The sequence below is a fragment of the Aspergillus homomorphus genome (genome assembly GCF_003184865.1).
Source record: "Aspergillus homomorphus CBS 101889 unplaced genomic scaffold BO97scaffold_79, whole genome shotgun sequence".
NCBI lineage: Eukaryota > Fungi > Ascomycota > Eurotiomycetes > Eurotiales > Aspergillaceae > Aspergillus > Aspergillus homomorphus.
This window is the reverse complement of record NW_020291965.1, coordinates 35,569-58,243: the sequence shown is the minus strand read 5'-3', so window position 1 is coordinate 58,243 and position 22,675 is coordinate 35,569. Positions and strand designations below refer to the sequence as shown.

Sequence of the window (22,675 nt, the reverse complement as noted above, 5' to 3'; positions counted from 1 at the left end):
TGAAGTTGGTGCGAGCAACAGTGGAAGAATCATGGTTAGTGACAAACCGAGAAAAGGCACGGATTGATTGCACCTGGATCATATGGGCTACGATCAAATCACGAATACATCGACATGAAATTGACGGGAGCATGTTTACTCATGGATTGTCCTTGCTTTGCATGATCGCGCGCATTTATCCGGCTGCTTTGCGGAGGGGGTCCCACCTTTTATGCAGGTCCTGTCACCATTTTCTCGCTAATCCGGCAGATAATCTAATTTCTCCATAAATCACTGTTCTCCCAGCTTATGTACTTGCAGATAGTCGTTATGCCTTGCATATTCTCGCCTTTCCCCAAAGCTGCCCTTGGTAATTTCCCGGAGGCGACGTCAAGTCTTGCGGGGCCTTAGGCATGTACATGCATGCGTTCCCACTGCTATGTTCAAGGCTACAGCCAAGACGGCATCGGAGAAACACATAAAGAAGATAATTTTCCCGCAGAATCTACTAATTCCGAGAAGGTGTCGTGTTTGCGAATGCGCAGTCGCTTGTCCACCACAATGCATATTCCTGTCCTATCAACCTTAGCCGTAGCATGGCTCGTGGGCCAAGCTTCGGCTATTGATCTGACCGTGTCCAAGACTGGTGGCAACTCCTCCAGTTCTTTACTCTACGGAATTATGTTTGAGGTTTGTTTCCCTTTCTCCACAAGATGGGGCAGTACTGACCTTGAGATCCTTGTTAGGATATCAATAATTCCGGTGCGTTGCGTCCATCATGGCATTAAATCAAGTGGGCTCTTTGAAGACTGACCGGCGCTAAGGGGATGGTGGAATACATGGGCAGGTGCTCCGTAATAGTGGCTTCCAAGGCACCAGCCCCGGCCTGACAGCGTATGCTGCAGTGGGAAATGTCTCTATAGCCCAGGATAATTCCAATCCTGTGAGCAGTGCTATCACATCCTCTCTCAAAGTTACTGTGCCCTCAGGAGCCACCGGCTTTGTGGGATTTGCCAATACAGGATACAATGGTGTCCCAGTACTGGCAACCACATACAAAAACTCGTTCTACATAAAAGGAGCCTACTCAGGGACAGTCAACCTTCGACTGGTGGGTACTTCGAGCGGGATTGTCTATGCAGACCACAACATCACCGTGAAGAGTAGTGCCGACAAGTTCACCTCCCACGAAACTAGCTTCAAATCCACCCAGTCTACCGATGCAAACAATGAGTGGCAACTGCGGTTCGATGCGTCCAAAGTTGTCGGAAAGTCTCTCAACTTTGGTTTGGTGCAGCTGTTCCCACCCACATACAAGTCGCGGTAAGTTGATTGAAGCGACTAGAACAAATCCGCTTCATCTTGATATCTGACTGGAACATGTTACCATTGCCAGACCAAACGGTCTACGAAATGATGTCGCTAGCTTTCTGGCGGAGATCAAACCGTCCTTTCTGCGCTTCCCAGGCGGTAATAACCTGTAAGCCCCGGTGACCCGAGACAGAAAATTGTTCAGTGGTACTAAGTCCCTCAAGTGAAGGCGCCAGCCCGAGCAATCGGTGGAAGTGGAATGAAACAATCGGGGCTGTCGTCGATCGGCCTGGTCGCCAGGGTATGAATCATTCCATACGTTACATGAGTAATGGGTTCGAGTTCTAATTTTTCACAGGTGATTGGACCTATGCAAACACTGACGCACTCGGTAAGTCTTTTTTATACACTTGCAAAACAGCTGAGGGCCAAGTCTGACTGTCCAGGCCTCGACGAATATCTTTATTGGTGCGAGGATATGGAGATGGAGCCTGTTCTTGCCGTCTGGGCTGGTCTCTCTCTTGGAGGGGGGATTGTGTCCGGGTCAGCTCTGGGGCCGTATATTGAGGATATTCTGAACGAACTTGAGGTGTGTAGCAAGCATCGCCAGCTAAGCCGGGCCCCAAACTGATATTCAGATCTAGTACGTCCTTGGTTCGACAGCTACGATATACGGGGCACTTCGGGCCAAGAACGGCCGCGCTGAACCCTGGCCAGTCAAATACATCGAGGTCGGTAATGAGGACAATATCAGCGGCGGATGTAGCACGTATGCCAGTCGGTTCACAGCAATATACGATGCGATTCATGCCCAGTACCCAGAGTTGACCATCATCGCCTCAACGACATCCAGCTCTTGTCTGCCGTCGACATTGCCAGCTGGAGTCATCACTGACATCCACCACTACCTCTCCCCGGACGCTTTTGTCGCGCTGTTCGATGAATTTGACAATTGGTCCCGAGATCATCCAATTCTAGTTGGGGAATATGCCAGCACGAAGGGTAATGATGGAAGTACCACCTACTGGAGTTACATGCAAGGTAGTTGTGCCGAAGCTGTGTATATGATTGGCCTGGAGCGCAACAGCGACATTATCAAAATGGCCAGCTTTGCACCCCTTCTCGAACATTTTGACATGGCTGAGTGGTCGGTATGTACTTTCAATCTCCCAGTGGCAACAGTGCTCATGATTAATTTGCGCCCTACAGCCCGATCTCTTCGGTCTTGATTCCAGTCCTGACTCTATCACCGGCTCAACTTCGTTCTACGTGCAGCAATTGTTCTCTACGAACCGGGGAACGACCATTCTCGCTGTTACGACCTCTGCGCAATTTGGGCCTGTCTATTGGGTGGCTTCTGTTTCTGATAAAAAGGTCTACTATGTGAAATTGGCAAATTATGGCGCAGCCGCACAGAACGTGACAGTCAGCATTGCAGGCGCCAGTCAGGGCACGCTGCAGCTACTGTCTGGGGGCGAGCATGTGAGTAACTATCCTCACAATGTGTCGATTACTCCTGTCACGTCGCATGTTTCAGGGAAGGGGAGCTTCGCGGTGAACTTACCAGCGTGGGCGGTTGCTGTTCTTGCTGTGTCCTGAGCCATCGACTCAGTCGATCAGGATATATAGGTAGTCAAAGAGACTAAAGAACTTGCGTACGCAAGCAGCAAGTGGGGATCAATGATGTTACTCGTGATATGTAGATCCGGAGTTTCTGTACCGCACTGGCGGTTAATGGCGGCTAGCTTTGCCATGGAGACTTGGTTCAGTTCAGCAAGGGACCAAGCACATACTTCAACTAGCAGTGGTGGTTTATAAATGCAACGTAGTGACATAACAATCATGGACTTTGCCTGACCAGGCTGGTCCTATTAAGATAATTATTAAGTTTTTACTTTGACTTAAATGGGCCTGCAAGGTGAGTGGGTACCTGAACACTACTAATAGGGGCAATAATCGCACACTAAACTGAATGCGGTGCCCGATAGCCGGTTCTGAACCCTAAATGATCAATGCCATACAAAAACCCAAAATCCCCCTGCAATATTGATCATTAGAACACAACATCAACTTCGATAGAAATCACTGAAGTCATGCCAAAGACCGACCGCCACGCAATCATCTACGGCGCATCCGGCCTCATCGGTTGGGCCGTAGTCAACCAGCTGCTAAGCTCCTATCCCGAGCGCGGCACATTCAAAAAAGTCACAGCAGTGACAAACCGCCCATTGAACCTCGCAGAAACCCACTGGCCCACCGGGCAACCAGGCCAGCCAGAGCTGCAGCTCATCTCCGGCGTCGATCTGCGCAGTGCCCACGAGCTAGAGCATCAGATCCCAGACATCGAAACTGTAACGCACGTCTACTACTTAGGTGCACTTTCACCCCTCACCTAGCTAAAATTCCTCAGAGGTATACTCACATCACCAGCATTCACCGCCAATTCCAACGCTCTCGACGAAGTCGCCATCAATAGCCAGATGTTCTCGACCGTGATAGCCGCACACAACACCCTCAGCCCGGACCTCGAGTTCGTAGCCTTCGCTGGCGGGACTCGCGTAAGACACCTTCCCTACCCGCGCACACCCCCCTCCTATCAAATCCACAATTTTCCCGAAATACAACCAGAATAGGCGTTCCCCGGGGAGAACCCTCAGACCCCCCTTTCCTTCAGCTTCCTGGCACCTCAATTCTATAGCACTTCTCGTGGAGACGTTCCGGGGGAGACCCCCCCCGACGCCCACCCCTAACTCACCAAAAAGCTAATGGCAATACACAGGGCTACGGCATCTACACCCCAGGCGGCACCTTCCAACCCCCTTTGAGCGAAGACCTTGTCCACGCCCTCCCCGAAGACGTCGCAAAGACAGTCGTCTACCCCGTCTACCGCCAAATCCTCACCACCGCAAGCGCAAACAAGAGCTGGACCTGGTGCGAGGTCTGTCCTGATGCTATCGTACGTCTTTCCCCAAGCACCTCCCACATGAGAGATCTAGAGCTGAGAATAAACAGATAGGCTTCACCCCCAACGGCTCGCAGTTCAGCCTCGCGCTGCACTGGGCGCAGTATCTCTCGTTATATGCGTATAACCATGACGTTGGGCCGCGTACAGCCTCCGGGGACCGTGAGGCGAGCGCTGAGAGCGGAGCGGTGGAGGTCCCCTTCCCCGGGGTGCAGGCTGCAGCAGATGCGAAATTCAGTCCCGTATCCAGTGCGACGCTGGTGCGGTTTATGGTGTTTGCGAGTTTGAGACCGGGTCAGTGTGGTGGAGGGAGGCTGTTTAATGTGGCAGATTGTGAGGAGGTTACGTATGGGGAGTTGTGGGGGGCGATCGCGGGATGGTTTGGGTTGGTTGGGGGGAAACCTGTTGAGGTTGAGGGGGGCAATGTAGGGGATGAGCCGGGGGAGGAGACAGTCGGCGCTGGGGAGATGCCAGCTGGACAGGGGACGGTGCTCACGCCCGGAGAGTACGTGGGGAAATACCGAGACGTGTTCCGCCGGTGCGGGTGTGAGCGAGGGTTCAACTGTGGGGTGGGGGCTGGGGCGCGGCAGCTCGATAGCGTCGGGTACTGGTTGACATTTGATCGCCAGCTGGATTGCGAGAAACTGAAGGCGACAGGGTTTGAACCGCCTCAAGATCCGGTTCAAGGCTGGTGGGAGGCCTTTGCGCTGTTTAGGGACGCTGGACTGATTTTATGACACGGGATTAACAGACTGATGTAAATTGCAGGCCCCGAGGGACGAATAAGACTTTATGTTACATTAATATGTGCGAGGAGATATATCAACCAATTCAGTATCCACAGCAGCACAGCCCGACGAATCGGCTTGCGCTTCAATCAGATATCAAATGACGGAAAGTCATGAGGAGTAAGTAGGGAAATAACAGAAAGGTAAGTGGCCGAGGCTAAGGAGCTTCTGTGAGGACTGTACAGAAGGTATTTATAAGGGCGTCAATAAGTAACCAGGGAAACTGTGCGGGAAATCAAGGGATATGGCAAGGGAAAGAAAAACAAAAAAAAGGCGCTTTTTGTGCAACAAAGTATGTCCGAAGAGTTCCTTAGTGCCACACTTCGAGCGAAGTAGCCGACAATGCATCAGAAAGACAGGTCACAGGTCCTCAAAACAAGTCACGACAAACGTGCAAATGGATTCAGATGGTCATCTTTCTTTGGCATTTCTAGCCCTGGGCACACGGAAAATCCAGTAGAAGGCAATGGCGCCGAGAGTGTTAACCACAATGTAAACCCAGAGCAGGCCAAAGTCCCGCCACCGGTTACTGAAGTTGATGTTGAGACCTGCGAGATATTGGTTGGTGTACTCCAAGGTGCAAAACCGGCACTCCACATTTCCCTGTGCATCCGGATTTAGGACATAGCCCCCATTGACAGAGTGATATTCTTGCATGTACTCCCCACAGCTCCTTCCAGAAGGAGGAAAGAAGGATAAGACTTCGTTGTCTGCGCAATGCATAGGAGCTGCGCCCAGGGTCGTGGACAATAAGGACGAAACCAGGTAGGTGAAGGGGTTGACCCGGTACATAAAAATCCAGAACCCAGGAAGGGCCTGAGGACCGGCGAGAATACCACAGAACGCATACATCATGATGAAGAGAATGTTGGACACTGCTGACGCAAGCTGATCACTATCCATACCGGAGATCAACATATGCGCGAAAGAGCTTGAGAACAGGAAGACAGCCCAGATAATAAGGAAGGTCAGCGTACTCCGGGAATGGAGGCTGTCGGAATATTCAGCGTTTCGGTACAGTCCGACAGGATAGTACCATACCACAAAACAGAAGATTGCCATAATCTAGAAAAGGTTCAGTAGAGACAGTTAAATTAGGGCTGAGACAAAACGTACCGTATTCCAGAAGAATTCCACTGCGATATTAGAGAGAATGAAGGCTTGCCAGGCGTAGGTCTTTGACTGCCGTTCGCGGGATTCGTACAGCTTTCGTTGCGTGACAAAGGATGGGATAATCTGCATGACAAGCTGGACCACAACGAAGAGGAAAACAAAGACCCCAAACATCTGGTTTTGGAGTCCCTGCCTAGTGTTATCTGCATTGAAGAAGGAGAATCCGATGAAGAGGGCCTGTTATATGCCGATCAGTAACCAACGACCGTGGCCCGGAGGGGGGGGGCTTACACAGCCTACGGACAACACCACTTTAGAATAAATGTACGAGGGGGAGCGCCAGTATTGCTGAAACACACGACGGCAGACCTGGACCAACTGCTCATGAAATGGCGCGGCAAACTCGGCATAGCTTGACTTGTCATTAGGGTCGGAGAGAGACGATGGCTTATTCCTCAATTCTCTTAGTTTGGCGAGTTCCATTTGCACTTCTTGGTATTCGGGGCTGTTCCACCATACATTCGGCCAGTCGATGTCTGTCCAAGCCCCCGGTGAAGCGCCAATAATTTCCAACATGTGCTCTGCTGGGTTGGCGCCCGGAGGACAGGGGGTTCCACCATTGCGCACGAAGTAATCCATCAGAACGCGGGATCCTTCGCCAACCTCGCCAAAGTAGACAGTCTTGCCACCCTTAGCCAGAAGTAGCAATCGGTCAAAGCGTTGAAATAACATCGCAGAAGGTTGGTGGATGGTGCAGAGAATCGCCTGGCCGTTCTTGGTCAGGGTTTCCATCAGGTTGCAGATAGACCAGCTTGTTTGACTGTCAAGGCCAGAGGTTGGCTCGTCTAAGAAAAGTAGGAGCTTCGGACGCGCGGCCAATTCGACACCAATAGTCAGTCGCTTTCGCTGTTCCACATTGAGGCCCTCGCCCGGCACTCCAACAATGGCATCAGCATACTCCCGCATATTCAACAGATCAATGACGGTTTCAACGTAGGCCAGCTTCTCGGCACGGCTGTACTGTGGCGATTGACGAAGCAAGGCACTGAACTCAAGCGCCTCTCTCACAGTGGAAGTATGCAAATGAAGGTCCTGCTGTTGCACATAACCGGTATTGCGCTGAAAGGACTCGTCCCTGAAGCGTCCATCAACCAGCATGTTGCCGCTGACGACTCCGACCGTGGTGCGACTCGCCAATACGTCCAAAAGAGTTGTTTTTCCAGCACCGGACACGCCCTGTAGCACATGAGTCAATCTGACTAGAACTTGGATCGGAAGAATTTGTTACCATAAGTGCGGTCAGTGTGCCTGGCCGAATCCAACCATCGACGTGATCCAAAATACGACGCGGTTCGCCCTTGATCTTGATATCATAAGTTACGTCTTCCCAATGAAAGATAGACGATTGTTTCTCAACTCCCGCAATGGTTTCCGACCCTTGGCTCGAGGCCTTTTCACTCTGCACCACACGCCCAGCGGCCTGTTCCTCGTCGTTCGCATTGCGCCTTGCCAGAGCCTTGTGTACCTTGTTGCGGCGAAAAACCAGAACCTCTCCCTTGGAGCGTTGACCGGATACCAGCTCGGAAGTGACCAGGTGACAAATAGCCAAGAATACGGTCAGTCCAACAATAATACCGAAGTTGCGCCAGCGATGGCTGTTCTCATATCCGTACGATGAGCATACAAATGCTGTTCCTTGCACGATATCCGAGCCTGGAGTGGCCCCGACAGTGGCACACACCCTCTCCCGGCTCGATATATTTTCATAACTAGGCCCGGACGGAATGAACGAGGCACATGGAAATTGTCGACCATTGAACTCATTTACCATGACGGCCTCGAAGCCGTATGAGACCGGATTCAGCCAGCGGATCCAAGACGCCCAGCCTCGCATGTAGCTCACTGGGATCGCAAATCCTGTGTAAAGAACGAGAGCAAGCAGGATGATTGACGAGGGGGCAAGAGCTTGTTCGAGCGACTTAGTTATAGAAGCGAAGAAACGAAAGAACATAGACATGGCCATCATCATCGAGAAAGCGATCAGATAGAGAAAGAAAAAGGCCCCTGGTTCACGTCGCAAGTTTCCCATAAAATACAGAACCAGGTTAGTCAGCAAGGAGTTCAGGATCTTGTAAGGCATGTCCATTATCATCGATGATATTGCCTCAGCACTGGGATGGTAAAGAGCGTATCGGTTGTGTTTCTCGACAATGGGCCTCTTCTCGTACAAGACGATGATCTCTAACATGCTGGAAAAGGCGCTCAGAAGGACCAGCATAAAAAGAAGAGCTCCACGGGAGAAGAAAGACGATGTATCATTGGCAAGGTTGTAGAAGATACTCGAAATGATCAGAGCTTCAAAAAAGTTCCCAATCAGCATGGCGAGAATCACGCTCGGGTCGTTCTTGATTCGTTGAAAGTCCCTCCATAAACAGATGCGGATCTGGCCCCCGTAAGAGAGAGTGTACGGGGATTGTTGTCGTTGTTTCTTAGACTTCTCTGCTTCTCGAGCCGACGCGAAATAGTCCAGGTCCGACGCATTAAAGGGATGCTCGTTGGCGTATTGGTCAATCTGACGCAACAGGCGTTGGCGCTCAGGGCTTTCTTGCCATCGCTTGGCGAAGTCCTCCGATGTCCGGGGCACCAAACTCTCCCAGCCCGCTTGAATTATTCGTTCGGTAGGGCTAGACATTGAGGTCAAAAAGTCGGGAGTCGTCTGTGCATCGGGGCAGACAAACCCCATTCGCAGGAAATACTCCCGTGCTTCCTGGGCGGGACCGAAATAAATCTGTCTCCCGTCATAAAGGACGGTAACCTTGTCAAAGAGCTACGGAAACGTGAACATGCAATCATCCTGGTCAAGGTGTGAGTCTCTGACTTACATCATAAGCAGCCTGGGGGGCTTGGTAAATGGCAACACAAGAGGTCACCCCGAAGACATCGCCTTGGGTGCGCAATGTCCGACAGAACTCCTACGGAGGGACAAAATTGATCAGCGAGTTGAACAAGATGAGACGATGAACGAGGTAGAGGCGTCCATACCACAGCATTTGCACTGTCCAGACCTCTCGTACTGTTATCCCAACACTGTAATGGCGCATAGCTCAAGGCTGCCTCTGCGATGGTGACGCGCTTTCTTTCTCCACCGCTGACACCACGCACGAAGTCGTTGCCCACCTTGGTATTAACGGTATGGCTGATGCCAAACATCGCCATGATCACGTCTCGGAGGTGCATAGCGTAGTCATGGCTGTTCATTCCGCCAGGGATTTCACGAGGGACGCGGGCCCGGGCTGCAAAATAGAGGGTGTCTCCAACGACGAGTTGGGGGTAATGCACATCTACCTCGGCAGTATAGACGGCCTCACCGCGAAAGTTCTTGGACATTTGTTTCGGAGTGATACCGTGGTAGTTGATGTAAGTGGCTGGATCGACCTGAAAACCGTAGGTCTCCTGAGCAATCGTTTTGAGCAGAGTCGAACAGCCTGATCCCGGAGGTCCCAAGACACAGAGTTGTTCGCCCGGCAGGAGCAAACCATCGATATCTCGAAGAATCTCGATTTTCTGTTTCTTGCCTCCCAAGAATTGTCGAAGAAGGGAAGGCACTTTCAAGACTGCGTTTCCGACGCTCATCTGGTAGTCGACCGGACTGCCGTAACCCACGACACTGAGGTTCTTGATGGCGACTCCGGCCACGCGGGAAGGGGCGCCGTTGTCGGACTTGTAGCGCAGGTTATAAAAGGATCTGGCCCAAGCTCTGGCGTTAAATCGAGGACTTTGGGGGTCGATTGTCTCATCCTGAGTTCGAGCCCAAGGCAGAGGCTGGTGCGTTCCCTTGGATTGTTCACTCCAAGTTCGGGCTAGGTTGGTGAGCTCGCGGTCGGTCGCGGCCTGTTGTTCAATTAGGGTTGCTTTCTCTCCCGAGTCTTCTGAATCGCGTATTTGGGGGTTGATGCCATCGTCGGCTGGCACTCGATCACTGGGGAGTTTGGAAGTCATTGCCTGTGTTTCCGGGGATGTATACTGGGAAAAATTAATCCCATACCAGGTGAAGCAGGATTTATATGAACAAGTTCAAGCGGGCCCATGGTCGCACACGGCTCAGTTTCAGTCTTTGATGCCTACATAAGTCCGAGCACAGCCATTCCCAAGAACTCGGACTCCGCGCGCCCCGTGGGAGAGAAGCAAGTCTAATTGTTGTGTTGCCCAAGAGATGCCAAGGCCACGAGTGACTGGGTCGTGGAGTCATCATCTTTCCAGCATCCAAGCATCAATCATCATTACTCATACTCGGTCTCTCGGATTTATAAAAGTCCAGCGCTTGGCCGAACCACATGGACTTATAAGTGTCCGATGTCCGAGATAATCCCCGACTACCTAATTTACTATGACAACCAGATCCGTCCACCATGCACCGCTACGATTCATCATCGGGTCGAATGAAGTTATCAGTAAGTGACTTTTAGCATCGCGAGATTCCTACTCATGAAAATCATCTAGTGCTCGAGATGTAAAGATAGGAAGGTCCGGCTATCACTTCGACTGTTGATGGTTAGATGGCTTATACTTCGCAGCTGAAGTGTGACCGAGGAGAACCTCAGTGTAAACGATGCCTGACCAGCGGCAAAATGTGCTCGTATCCCGAGCGACGAAAAGTCCGCACCACTCGGTACGCTGTTTCTCGGATCCCCCTTTTTCGCCTTGAGAGCCCTCATTAATCGTCCAGGCTAGACCCAGTGCTGATCTGCATCGCCTGGGCCATCGTCTAGAGGTCCTGGAAGAGCGCTTGAATAAAGCAGACCCGCCACATCTCAGCACTTCGTTGCCATCACCGACCCCGACACAGCCCAGAGCCCGACCAGAAACTGAGCCCATCACGTCTGAATCAGAGCATCGCAGTGACAGTATGGATCGGTCGGGTCCACCACGTTCCTGTCCACTTGCTGACGGTGGCAGCCTGGATTTATCGCATGGTTAGCGGAGCGAAGGACAACATCGGAAGCCTCACCACCAACACTCCGTTACCCTTGTCGCAGTCAACTGCAGACCATGCAATTACCCGCCTCGACACTGCGCTGGTCAATCTTGCAGCACCAACTCGCAGACCGGACAACAATTCGACCGACGCGCCGCGAAGCCACTTACCACTCACCAAGGCTACGCAATGTGTTGAGAGTAAGGGGGAAGAATATTAATCTTCGCTATGTAAGGCTAACTTCTCAAATAGCATTTCTAGACTGTGTATTGCCTCATTTGACCATCTTCGACTCTTTCGCGACCGTAGTTGACGCCGAGTTTCTGCGAACGATGCCCCTTATCATCGACTCACCATATGTCAAGGTCGAGCCCGTTATGCTGGTGGTATATCTCAATGCCCTCTACTTCGGGCAAACAGCCGGCACCGCCGAGGAACAGAGATCAGCGGTACAAACCTATTATCAATGCCTCCACAATGTTCCGAAATGGCTGGCATCGGCGCAAGGATCGTATCTCGACCTTCTTGCTGCCTCGCTCACAGTACGTGAATTAGTTTTTCAATCTCGTCAAGTACAGGAACTGACAATGACGTCAGGCATGGATGGCAATTAATAATTTTGACTACCATCTGGCATGGCAGTTCCACCGCGAGGCCTGTCGCTTTGGAAACTTACTGGGAGTCCACGAGGTAGATCTTCCAACAGCCCCCGCGGAGGAGGAGGCCGAAAAAGAGAAAAAGCGTCGCACGCACTGGTACTTGGTCGAGGTCGATTTTCTGTTTCGAATCTGGTATGAAAAGCCGCCAGTGCTCCGCGTTCCGATGGCGCAGGTGCGACTTCCGGCCGAGATCTCGCCACAGACCAAACAGCCCAAGCCAAACGACTGCATCATCTTCCTGGTCTGGTCGCGAGCCCTGTTTATTATGGCGGACTTTTTCGATCATCCCATTCCAACCAGCACAGCCGACACTTGCTGCAACGAACTAGAAGAGCTGGTCGACGACTGGGCCCTCTTATCTCACGCAAGGTCCCCCAACATAGACCACATCAAGTCTTGGCTTTATGTTGATACAATCATCGCACTGCATATCTTCATCATCTTCATGCGACGGAAAGCATCCAGTGCGGAGGAGATCGTTCACCCACAAGCAGTGCGATCTGCCAGACTCATTATCATTCTTATACTTGAATGGTCGAACATCTCATGTTCAGCGTCTGGGAACCAGTCTGAGCTTCATACCCTGTAAGTGTATTCCGCTCCCTTGCGCCGGTTGTTCTGAAGGTATTTGAAGATAACATGAAGCAGATGCCTCACGTTTTACCCGTTTTCTGCCTTTTTCACTCTGTATTATCACATCCTCTCCTCCACCGATCCGAGCGAGTACGAAAACGACCTCCGCACGTTAGAAAAAGTGGTGAACACTATGAGTGCAGCAGCAGCGATCCGACCGGACCTGATCCCCATTGCGGATGCAGTGAGTGCGCTGAATGATGTTTCGCGGGCATTCCACTCCGGGCGACATCCGGACTTCACGATGATTTGCTCCACAGAAGCTCTGCAACCGGGCTCTCAGGAGCTGGGCGCGCTCAACAATCAGAATGAGTTTGATCCATCAGCCGCGGAGATGCCCCCTTTCGAATCACTTCTAAACCTAACCTCTGTATTGTCTCCGCAAACAGCCGATGAGATTGGCGGCATGTTTGGGGTCCCATTCCAACTCCAAAGTCACATCACCGAAGCCGGGGGGACGCGGTCGGCAGCGACGCGGACAGTATCGCAACCCTTGGACTTTGTGCGGGCTGTCGAGAATGAACTGACCTGGAGGAACTGGCATGAGAGCTGGTGGAATCCACCGGGCGGGGCTGCACTGAGCAGGTGAAAACAAGGAGGTCTGGAGAAGAACCCCCAGAACGCTCTACGCTCTAGATTTGAGGAATATCCTCGCGGAGGGAGGATCTTCAGTCCATTTAGTACACTAGTTTGAAAGATGCAAAGCCGGGGGGGCTGAGGGTACTCCCCAAGGATCACTTTACTCACAATAGTGGAGTGATGGAGTGTCAAATAAAAAAAATATATTCGGGCTAGCTGCACGAGACAAAAATAGTACTCCCGCATCTATCTCAGCATAATAGGCGCCGTCCAAGACCATGGGCAAAGCGTTCCTTGGGTGAAACACTCAGACCTCCCTTCTTTGACCTTCCCAGTCATATAGTAACGCAATCCAAGAGTCACATACCACTAAACGCTCCCAGTGGCCACAAACCCTTCACTGAATGGATAGTCGACATAGCCCCTCGGCTCACTGATTTGATAGAAGGTGTCGCGCTGGTACTTCGTCAGCTCGACCCCCTGCTTGAACCTCCACACCAGATCGGGATTCGAGATGAAATGTCGTCCGAACAACACCACAATATCCTTCTGGGGATACCGTTGATCGACCAGCTCCTGAGCAGTCTCTAATCGATATCCCCCGGCCACCAGGAGGGGTCCATTCCAGCGCTCAAACGCAAAATCCAATGTCTCCATCTCCTCCTCCTCGGCACTGCCCCCTTCGTACATCCACGCCCCAAACACCCGTGTCTCAACGAGCGAGAGGTAAGCCAGACCTAGCTCACGCGCTCGCTCAATGATGTCAACAAACTGCGACACCGGATTCTCCATCCGCATGCCCTGAAATCGCGACCAGGGACTCAGCCGCAACCCGACCCTATCGGCCCCGATCCTCACTATCACTGCCTGTAATACCTCAACCACAAGTCGGGACCTGTTCTCCACGCTTCCCCCGTACTCATCGTTCCGCTGGTTACTCGTATCCTGTAAGAACTGATCAAGCAGATACCCATTCGCAGCGTGAATCTCAACCCCATCAAAACCTGCCGCCCGCGCATTCTCCGCCGCCACCGCAAAGTCTTGCACCGTCTGCTTAATCTCAGCGAGACTCATAGCCCGCGGCATCGGCGCAGACGGGTTCTCGTCGGACGGGATCGGAATCGCGCTGGGGCCCACGATCTCGATGCCCTCACTCGTGGCGGTGACAGTATCAGCCGCGCGCCCCATCCCGAAGAGCTGCACATAGATAGAACTCCCGCGGGCGTGGACAGCGTCGGTGATCTCCTTCCACGCGGCGACCTGGTCGGGCCGCCAGAGTCCGGGAGCGCTGGGGAACCCGCCGGCGGCGACACGGGAGATGAGCGTGCCCTCAGTGATGAGGAGGGTGCCGGGGACGGCGGCGCGTTGGTTGTAGTATTCTTTCATGAGGGGAGACGGGGTGCGATTCTCGGTGGCGCGGCGGCGAGTGAGGGGGGCCATGCCGATGCGGTGCTGGATTTGCAGGGGACCAATCTGGAGGGGATTGAAGAGGCGAGATTCTGGCATATTATCCGACAATCTTTGGAGAGATTTGATATGAAGGAAGTCGGGTATAGAATGTAAGGAAGAAAAGCTGTCCGTTGTTGACTCTGATGGTTTATGATAGTTTATGATAGGACGGTTTAAATATCCTTCTTTGTTAGCCTCGCACCATGGCTGACAAATGTACAAGTGAAATGAGGTAAGAAGGTCTTTCCATTCCAGCGATGCTGATGATTTTCTCTAGGGTAGAAGGCGCTACCTAAGCATATCTCATGAAGCTGGAGCCCAGTCAGTGATCAAAGCTTTGTTCAGATTTGTTTAGGGCATAGAGATTGTTCCTAATAAGGAAATAAGATTCATCCTAATTCGGTTTAGTCTTCTTCTGGTCCCCGCGTTATCCTGATTACCAAGCAAGGTGGCCTGAGGGGTTTAGACTGTATACCATTACTTCACACTATTCATCGACGACAATGCAGAAGCAAGATACTACTCAAACAGGAAGATGCCAGGAGGTTTTCAGTTCATCTCAATTCAAGCCAATGGGCAGGTAAAGGATCGGGCGACGCGGCGTCGGGCGCGCTCCCACGCGGTCAAGACAGCCCTGGGAAAGCGACGCAAAGAGCAGCAACTTGCGAGGACGAACTTTATTGTTAAGACTGTTGAAGACCCCCACCTTCACCTCAAGATCGATAATTCAGCTGGGACAGCCAAGCCATGTACCGTTCATGATGCCGGCCTTTCAGCTCCACTCCACTCTCCTGTCTCAGGTGCACTCGATCCGTTCCAGACCTTGGCAGTGGACTCATCGAGGCTGCAAGCATTGTTAGATGATTGTACGTAAAGTTCCTACTTCATGGCTCTATTATTATTCCTCTAATAGAACCCAGACAGGGCCAGGCAAGCTCCCGAGCCGGTCTTCAGCGTGGCTGAGGAATTGGCCTTCCAGAACTTCCGCTCGGTCTTTCGAACGGGCTTTCATGATCCTGCTCTGATCAATGCTGTGATGTTGGCCTTCGCGTTCGCCGTCACCAGCGGCAATCTGAACCCGGAATGTCTGCGATACCAATCGCAGGCGGTCGCATATATCCGCCAGCGGATGGATTCCGAGGACGAGGCTGCTTCGGAAGCGACTATCGGGGCCATATTGCTTATCGCAGGTGTGGCAGTATGTCAAGTGAGGCAATAGATATTAGGGGCTCTTGTGCTGATGCTGGGAGTTTCAATAGGGCCGTCTTGGACAAACAACTCAGGTCGAGCTGCACATGGGTGCAGTGCAGCAGCTGCTGAGCGTCTGCCAGAGAAAGAGTATCCATCTCACCGCTGGGATCAAGCGAGCCATATTTTGGTAAGGGAGTATACTGGCCGGCTTTACCAAGCCAATCTTCAGTACTGTATCTCTAATGTAAACAGGCAAGATCTCAACTGCTCTCTCCTCGCTGGCTCTAAACGCATAGTCAATCACGCAACATTTGCAACCCTCTTTTGGGCGCGGGACACATTCGTACCAGACAATTATCGCCTCCCACTTGGATTCGAGAGCCAACGCTACATTCTCGATCCAGAGTTTAGTGCGGTGCTTGAAGACCTTCACGCCCTGCAATGCATCCGCAACCTTCCTCGACCGCCGCACGCCGACGCGATAGGCATGCTTCATATCAACAACCACACCGCATCAATTCAGTCCCGACTAATGATCTTCTCGAGTCTCTCCCCGGTGCAGGAGTGTTGTCGTCTTGCGGCTTACTTATGTTCCATAACACTCTGTTGTAAGATCTGGTGTGAGTTGGTACTTCCATCCCATATCTCATCCCAGCTCCTCTTCAAAGTGCAGGAAATGTGCAAAGACGGCGCGACCGCAATAAGAGACTGTTTTGATCTGCTCGTCTGGCTACTCTATATCGGCGGTGCGTTTGCTCCGGTTGGACTGGCCCGCGATAGGTATTTAGATTTGCTGCTGGCCATTTGTCCGGACCTCTCTTGGCCGGAACTACATGCGTATTTAAGACGCTATATCTGGTCAGATGATGCCTTCTTGGTGCCTGTTAGCGCCCTATGGCGGGAGGTTGTACATTATCCCTCACGGTAAACTGAATGTCAAGGCGATTCTGTCAGGGAAGTTGCTGTCGTCACTATCGGTGTGGACCCCGTCCGTGGTGAGTAGACTGGTAGAGGAGAAGCTGCTATTGAACAACGATGTGAGCAAGAACTTATCTTGCAGTTGTTGATAAGCCTTTAGATTGGAATTACAAAATACTCGATTACTTCTTTCCATCCGGATAGTGGGAGTGCGGATGTTGGACTCGTCATACTCGTCATCTTTATCGCTGTTTGTGCTAATGTATACTCAATTTGTCTTGTTTCGGATTTTTGTGAATCATCAGCCCGAGCCATATCATCTGACGGAGACTTTTCACATAAAAGGGAACAATTCCAAGTAAGACGAGGGAAGGCGGGGTAAAGCATAGCACCAGGATTCTAACCTGTCGTCTACAGTGAACTGATACATATACTGTACAGCACCTTAAAAAACCACGAGACACTCCTCATCAAATTGCCCGGGTATAATCATGAAGATGTTTCAACATCAGTGTTGAAGTACCGAGCATACTAGACATATACCACAGATTAATAGGGCCTCTTTTGCAATGACCGCATGAGGAAGTAACAGGGGAATGCGATTATGTATGCGATAAGAAGCACGAGTAAGATCCGGTGTTGGAGGTCATGTGACCTGCTCCGGCTTATCATCTCCACACGCCAACATGCGCCTTCATCAACCAAGGCAAGCATCAATCCATCAACGCCATTTCAAGAATCGGCATTAAGATCCGCGCTCGGCTTCCGAATGGTTTGGTGTTGTTTCTGGCACTGCGGAGAGGGCTACCGGGGTCAATCTGAGTGTGCTTTTCACTAAGCCGGCAGCCCCGCCAACCTCGGTCTATTCCTTCCACCCTCAGAAAGAAAAGCTATAGAATCGTCCCCAAATTCTTCCCAGGGAGTATTTATGCTAGAGAGCATTTTCCGTGACTTTACACGAGTTGGAAGTCAACTGCCACTAAATATCACCCACGGTGAAGTTTGGTTATCGCGGACGATGTCCACTGCTACCTCCACCGAGGTGAATTAACAGTAGATGGTATGTGTTCCTAGCAAGCCCCATGAAGTAATCCGTACCTCTCCAGGTATTATGAGATCGGTTAGCTGGACTATTTCTTCAGATACTTCAGATAGTAAATAACATTGTTCGCTCGGTAAGGCGAACGGGACGTACTATACACATTATTTATATCATGAGATAATCTATTCAAAGCTCCACAGGATGCTCCATCGGCCTCGTCTGATTGCTAGGCGTAACGTGAATCTGCCACAGTCTCGCTAAAGCCCGCGGAAACTCCCTTTCCCGCTCCTCACTCACCCACTCATCGTACTGATGATGGGTTGCTTTCTCGCTCAGGATGCCGCGTTCTTTTCCATCTCGCACATAATGGAAGAAGTCATCAACAACTCGAACATACTCGCGTAGCGCTTCCCGAACGTCCAATGTGGTGCCGGTGGTCCAGCTGAGGAGCAGTGGCTCGATCAGCGGGGCGTCGGTGACGCTGGGATGTGCCGTACCGATGCTGGTCAGGAACCAGGACGGGGCGGGGACAGCGCGGACAAGGTCACGGACAGTGTCGAAGTGCGGCCGGTTGTAGAAGGGGCTGACGGTGCGGGACCAGGAGTTGGAGTGCACTACAAGAATGGGCACAGTGGCGTTAGGGTTGAGGGGTCCGCTGGATTTGCCCGGGTCGAGGATCCATCCTGCAACGGGGGATGGGGAGAGTGTTGTGGTGAGGGCTTGGAGAGCGCCCGTGGCGCCGAAAGAGTGCCCTGCGAGAGTGAGATGGCTGGTGTTGAGGCGGCCGGTCCAAGAGGGGAGGGTGGTGACAGGGTCACGGGTGTTCAGGATCGGGGTGCCGTTGTTGATGGCGTGGAGGAGGTCGGCAGCTGCGTGAAATTCGGCGTCGCGAAAGGCAAGCTGAGCGCGTTTGAAGGCGTCCCGGTCGAAGTTCATGGCTATATCTGGATCTGGGCGTTGAACATCGGACAGCCGGAGAGGAGGGACGTGGCGACCCGGGGAGTTAGCGGAGGTCTTGACGATAGAGCCGGGCCCACTACCATCACGGTGTTCCATGGCGACGATGACGTGTCCGCGGCTGGCGAGTTCGGCGAGGAACTGGGTATAGTCGGTGCGCGAGCTGACATCGCCGTGGGAGAAGATAGTGACGGGGAACGAATCGTGGCCGCTCCCGTGGCGAAGAAGCGGAGCGTCGACCTCAGCGGGAATGGTTACGGCACCGCCCACAGCCCATAGAGCCACGGTGAAGATGGGTCGAGTGATGAAATTGTCTAGACCGGCAAGACGGGCGTAGCCTTGAGCCGTGAGGCTGATGGGCCGCGGAATCCAGCGATATCGGGGTTTGCGGGAACGGAAGTCACGGTCGGTCGGGTAATAAACCGTGGCCAGAAGTGTTTCAACTTCAAAGACCGGTTGTCCGGTGGTCTTGTGAACGGCCTCAGCGACCCGTAGAGGCCCGCCATTTAAGGGCACCTCGAGATCGATAGCCCCGACGCCATGCGGGCCGGTGTAGGACGGCAGTGGCGAAGCAAGGAGGGGGACGCCATGAATGAAGCAATAGAAGGCGTACAAACCGACAGCGCTCAAGAGGATGCGTCGCCAAGGGAAACGCGGGCGGGATTGCGATACCAGGGCGACGGGGGCGTTTTGCGGGTGGTTTTTGATGCTGCTCATGATGCTGGTGCTGATACCGGTAAACTTCCATGCGTATGGCAGTTTTGTTAAATATATCATAGCGGAGTACTCCGTACAGAGGTGCCGGGATGTATGATGTAATAGATACGTGATTCTCCACTAACTTAAATCTACAGCCATTAACGGAATCAGCTATCACGTGCCCTCTAATCCGCTAGTATAGTTCCTACTTCCGAGATACAAGATACCCTGTCTGTAGACATGGCAGGGCCCGCTTGATAACTCGGTGGTTACTGGTCAGCTGGGTTTCTAAAATCGGTCATGTGGTTTAAAATAGCTTAATAAATAGTTTTCAAGTATATAATAGCTATATAAGTTGTTATCTTTAAGAAAAATAGATTTGAAACTATATTGTTTTCTTTAATATTTTTATTCACTACTATTACTACCATCTTACTATTATCTACAAAAATATAGGTTTAATTGATTAATTATAAAGTAGTCTGTAACTAAGTTCATTTTAGACGAAATTATTTAATTCGATTTTTCCTGAATAGCCTGATTTTATAGCGACTTTTGAATATGATTTTCTAAATCTATAACTTCCAAATCAGATTGGTCAGAAATCAAAATATCTAAATTATATTTATTTAAAGAACGGACCCAGTTTTCCATATTTTAAAACGATTTTTGAACTGCGTTTATAAAATAAAGAACTGTTAATAGTCTAATATTGCCTCCTCCCCGGTAACTACCGCTCAGGCCAGTCAGTCAAAACACTATTTTAAACCGAAAGACCTGTGGTTAGCCGCCTATGATCAATTAATTGATGAGGAGCGGAGGGACAAAGATCGCCATATTCTGTTTTTCAATTCCGACATTTAGCCCCACCGAATCGTACAGCGAGAGACTCGCGGGAAAGCTTAATAAGAGAATTAACGGACGGGGCGTTCGCAATGTCAAATATGCTGATATCCAGGCCCAGATAACAGCCCCACCAGCGACGAACCTCTATCTTGACCAAGGAGTCCATGCCAAGAATCGCTACCGAGCTGCCCGGATCAAAGTCCTTCTCTTGAATGGAAAGCAGAGAACAGAACATGCGTGTTATGGAGGTCCGGAGCACTTGCAAGCCCGCTTCACTGTCCAAAACAGCGTTATTCGCCGCCAGGCTTTAGAAAAATTCCCGCAGCGGGCCTTCAGAGGCGCCATGGGCCTCTCTAGAGTGTAGCTTTGTGCGTCGAGTCGGACTCAGCCGGACGTCTCGGATTCCCGGCCGGCTGGCATCATGTGTTGACATAAACCCGACATGCAAATGCGTTGGGTTGTGCGCCCGGGAACCGGAATTACCAGCTGGGTGCTGGTTTCTTGCTGCAAGGTGGATCGTGTTGATGAGGTCTCGAATGGTCAGAATATGCGTGCTTTGCTCGCGGAACCTTTGGAGCACGAATGGAGTTCGAGCCACGAAGCCAACCTCGTCCATGACCACGAGATTGATGACGGAACAAGGAAGCCCGTGTGCGTGGCGATAGCGTGCAAAACCGTTCAGGAACGAGTTGGCTGCTGCGGAGTTGGCTTGGCTGGGGTAGCCCCGAATGCCGGCAATGAGACACATTAGGACCAGAAAGTTGAGATAAGAGTCCTTGAATACTCGATGGATGTTCCAAGTCCCAGCGATATCTGGAGTAACGGCAATGTTTCGATCTGCATACGCCATCTCAAAAGTAAAAGAGTCTTTCAGGACCATCGCCAACTGGAAAATACCACTGATAGGAGCCGGGCTGCAACCTCTAATGCGCTCAATGTCTTCCAGTCTGCTAACGTCTCCTTTAATGCGCGTGACATTGGTACCCTGGGCGATGAGCTCCTTGAAGAACCCTTGATCATCCGCAGACTCGCCGGCCGAGTGCGAAAAGAAGACAAGATAGCGGGCGCGTTCTCTAAGAGCCACGCAGCAGCCGCCGTCCAAACCCGCCCAGACCCCCAATAAGGAGATACGAGCGATTAGGAGATAGCTTCACCTGGGCATGAGCACGACTAAGACTCAAGTGATGGTCGTCTGGAGCACGAATAAAGATCTTCCCGATAGACGCCCCTCCCTGCATACGGCGATACGCCTTTTAGACGGCCGCTGCATCAAAGGCATGGATGGGCTCAGCCCCACGAATGGAAATCTTTATAGAGCGCCAGACAATGGCCAAGGAGTCTAAGTGTCGCCGCAACAGCTGTTAGTAAAGTCCCATTCATGAGCTGTGGCCGCCTACCGATAAGTAAGACTAGGCTTCTCCTTGACTATCTGTGCCATGTCCACCCCAATGAATGATCGATTTAGCAGAAACTCGTTCATGCTTAACCGGGCCTTTCCCAGAATATCACGCTTTCCGACCTCGAGCATGGAACCATACTTGGCAACACACCTCTAGGATGCGTGGAGAAGCTCTCCCGATAGGGAGTCAAGCACGATATCGACCCACGGCCATCAGTCTGTTACATAATGGCTGGAAGAAAAGCTGCACTTCGCGAACTGAAGATTCGCTCCCGGGGGATGCCGTATACATTTTCCAGAAAGTCGGCTTTTGTGCCGTCGCCGGCCGTTGCATAAACCTGACTCTTAATATCCCTGCGGGAAAGACGGGAAAGGAACCAGACATACCGTTGCGCCGACATGTTGAGGAATCTGTATTGCCGCCTGGCCAAGACCACCGGACGCTGAATGGATCAAGACGGTATTTGCGCCTCGGTTAGCCTGGGGTTCAACAGCAGCCACACCCGACCGATGCCATTCCTTGCTATTCTCCACCCTTGCCATGTTAATTGGGACATGAATAGCGGTGCTGAATACGCAGGGCATAGTGGCAGCTTCCTCCAAGGAGAGTTCATCTGGTATTTTTATGCATCTTTCGTCATTTGTCTGAATGATCGTGGCAAAGCTGCCTCCGCCAATAACAAGCATCACTCTGTCTCCGACTGTAAGGTTAGATACCCTGTCACCTGTTTGGGTCACGAGCCCCGAAGCCTCAAATCCCATGCTACTTGGCGTATCGTCGACGGTCCCCATAGCAGGGAGTGACAAGCTCCGCATATCGACTACGAGTATGTCTTGCTGGATGGCACTGTATACGTCGCCAGGTATCTCCCGTTTTCCTCAAAAGAGAAGCTATGTTCAGCCCCTCGTCCTGATGCGCCCAAGATCCTGTCTGTGGATAAACCTGAACTTCTTGATACCCTCCAATGGGCGGAAACGGAATTGCAGCAGCTCGCATTGAGTAGAGTTGAGGTTAAGCTGTTGGCCATAGGATTGAACTTTAGAGTAAGTTGATTTAATCCTAACTCCATTTGCAGCTGAAGCCCGGTCGGAGACTAGGCGTGTATAGTCTATCTTCGGATAATCACTAGTTCAGATCAATGCTGCAGAGGGATTGTTTGCACATGCCGGAGAGG

The 22,675-nt window shown here is 51.6% G+C and overlaps 8 protein-coding genes across 8 annotated transcripts; 4 read left to right on the top strand and 4 right to left on the bottom strand.

Moving 5' to 3' along the window:
* Positions 1 to 515: 515 nt before the first annotated feature.
* BO97DRAFT_270243 (glycoside hydrolase) lies at positions 516 to 3,070 on the top strand (the record flags this gene model as incomplete). Its single annotated transcript, XM_025690978.1, has 9 exons — positions 516 to 669; positions 726 to 741; positions 804 to 1,302; positions 1,376 to 1,459; positions 1,515 to 1,591; positions 1,649 to 1,681; positions 1,737 to 1,879; positions 1,935 to 2,441; positions 2,500 to 3,070. Coding segments are annotated over 9 exons (1,903 nt in total), but the record flags the coding sequence as incomplete, so codon positions are not given.
* Positions 3,071 to 3,354: 284 nt separating this feature from the next.
* BO97DRAFT_409335 (uncharacterized protein) lies at positions 3,355 to 5,090 on the top strand. The gene is made up of 4 exons (XM_025696041.1): positions 3,355 to 3,663; positions 3,721 to 3,848; positions 4,070 to 4,246; positions 4,303 to 5,090. The coding sequence occupies exons 1-4, from the start codon at positions 3,384 to 3,386 to the stop codon at positions 4,987 to 4,989; spliced, it is 1,272 nt and encodes a 423-aa protein (XP_025546105.1). The 5' UTR covers positions 3,355 to 3,383; the 3' UTR covers positions 4,990 to 5,090.
* BO97DRAFT_409334 (putative ABC multidrug transporter) lies at positions 5,001 to 10,231 on the bottom strand. The gene is made up of 6 exons (XM_025696040.1): positions 9,196 to 10,231; positions 9,036 to 9,125; positions 7,442 to 8,980; positions 6,445 to 7,389; positions 6,157 to 6,390; positions 5,001 to 6,105 (listed from the first exon to the last, which is right to left on the bottom strand). The coding sequence occupies exons 1-6, from the start codon at positions 10,150 to 10,152 to the stop codon at positions 5,452 to 5,454; spliced, it is 4,419 nt and encodes a 1,472-aa protein (XP_025546104.1). The 5' UTR covers positions 10,153 to 10,231; the 3' UTR covers positions 5,001 to 5,451.
* A 322-nt stretch (positions 10,232 to 10,553) lies between these two features.
* On the top strand, positions 10,554 to 13,243 carry BO97DRAFT_447210 (uncharacterized protein). Its single transcript, XM_025698747.1, has 8 exons — positions 10,554 to 10,604; positions 10,654 to 10,677; positions 10,728 to 10,822; positions 10,885 to 11,057; positions 11,110 to 11,328; positions 11,381 to 11,670; positions 11,726 to 12,372; positions 12,436 to 13,243. The coding sequence occupies exons 1-8, from the start codon at positions 10,563 to 10,565 to the stop codon at positions 13,007 to 13,009; spliced, it is 2,064 nt and encodes a 687-aa protein (XP_025546103.1). The 5' UTR covers positions 10,554 to 10,562; the 3' UTR covers positions 13,010 to 13,243.
* Positions 13,190 to 14,805, bottom strand: BO97DRAFT_270081 (alkene reductase). Its single transcript, XM_025690977.1, has one exon. It carries the CDS (start codon positions 14,503 to 14,505, stop codon positions 13,369 to 13,371), a length of 1,137 nt encoding a protein of 378 aa, XP_025546102.1. The 5' UTR covers positions 14,506 to 14,805; the 3' UTR covers positions 13,190 to 13,368.
* Positions 14,652 to 16,567, top strand: BO97DRAFT_481602 (uncharacterized protein; the record flags this gene model as incomplete). The annotated part of the gene is made up of 5 exons (XM_025700828.1): positions 14,652 to 14,680; positions 14,980 to 15,314; positions 15,369 to 15,646; positions 15,708 to 15,826; positions 15,892 to 16,567. The coding sequence occupies 5 exons, from the start codon at positions 14,652 to 14,654 to the stop codon at positions 16,565 to 16,567; spliced, it is 1,437 nt and encodes a 478-aa protein (XP_025546101.1).
* Positions 16,568 to 17,680: 1,113 nt separating this feature from the next.
* BO97DRAFT_409332 (PAF acetylhydrolase) lies at positions 17,681 to 19,298 on the bottom strand. Its single transcript, XM_025696039.1, has one exon. The coding sequence runs from the start codon at positions 19,271 to 19,273 to the stop codon at positions 17,786 to 17,788; it is 1,488 nt and encodes a 495-aa protein (XP_025546100.1). The 5' UTR covers positions 19,274 to 19,298; the 3' UTR covers positions 17,681 to 17,785.
* A 1,110-nt stretch (positions 19,299 to 20,408) lies between these two features.
* On the bottom strand, positions 20,409 to 22,085 carry BO97DRAFT_419001 (KR-domain-containing protein; the record flags this gene model as incomplete). The annotated part of the gene is made up of 3 exons (XM_025696544.1): positions 20,409 to 21,174; positions 21,499 to 21,653; positions 21,888 to 22,085. 3 exons carry the CDS (start codon positions 22,083 to 22,085, stop codon positions 20,409 to 20,411), a joined length of 1,119 nt encoding a protein of 372 aa, XP_025546099.1.
* Between the last annotated feature and the right edge of the window lie 590 nt (positions 22,086 to 22,675).

Coding starts and splice junctions, on each gene's coding strand:
- BO97DRAFT_409335 (XM_025696041.1), top strand. CDS start 3,384: ATGCCAAAGACCGACCGCCACGCAATCATCTACGGCGCATCCGGCCTC. Junction 3,664..3,720: donor AACGCACGTCTACTACTTAG/GTGCACTTTCAC, acceptor TCACATCACCAG/CATTCACCGCCAATTCCAAC. Junction 3,849..4,069: donor CCTTCGCTGGCGGGACTCGC/GTAAGACACCTT, acceptor GGCAATACACAG/GGCTACGGCATCTACACCCC.
- BO97DRAFT_409334 (XM_025696040.1), bottom strand. CDS start 10,152: ATGACTTCCAAACTCCCCAGTGATCGAGTGCCAGCCGACGATGGCATC. Junction 8,981..9,035: donor CCCCCCAGGCTGCTTATGAT/GTAAGTCAGAGA, acceptor ACGTTTCCGTAG/CTCTTTGACAAGGTTACCGT. Junction 6,391..6,444: donor TGGTGTTGTCCGTAGGCTGT/GTAAGCCCCCCC, acceptor GGCATATAACAG/GCCCTCTTCATCGGATTCTC.
- BO97DRAFT_447210 (XM_025698747.1), top strand. CDS start 10,563: ATGCACCGCTACGATTCATCATCGGGTCGAATGAAGTTATCA. Junction 10,605..10,653: donor CGGGTCGAATGAAGTTATCA/GTAAGTGACTTT, acceptor AAAATCATCTAG/TGCTCGAGATGTAAAGATAG. Junction 11,329..11,380: donor GGCTACGCAATGTGTTGAGA/GTAAGGGGGAAG, acceptor CTTCTCAAATAG/CATTTCTAGACTGTGTATTG.
- BO97DRAFT_270081 (XM_025690977.1), bottom strand. CDS start 14,505: ATGCCAGAATCTCGCCTCTTCAATCCCCTCCAGATTGGTCCCCTGCAA.
- BO97DRAFT_409332 (XM_025696039.1), bottom strand. CDS start 19,273: ATGAGCAGCATCAAAAACCACCCGCAAAACGCCCCCGTCGCCCTGGTA.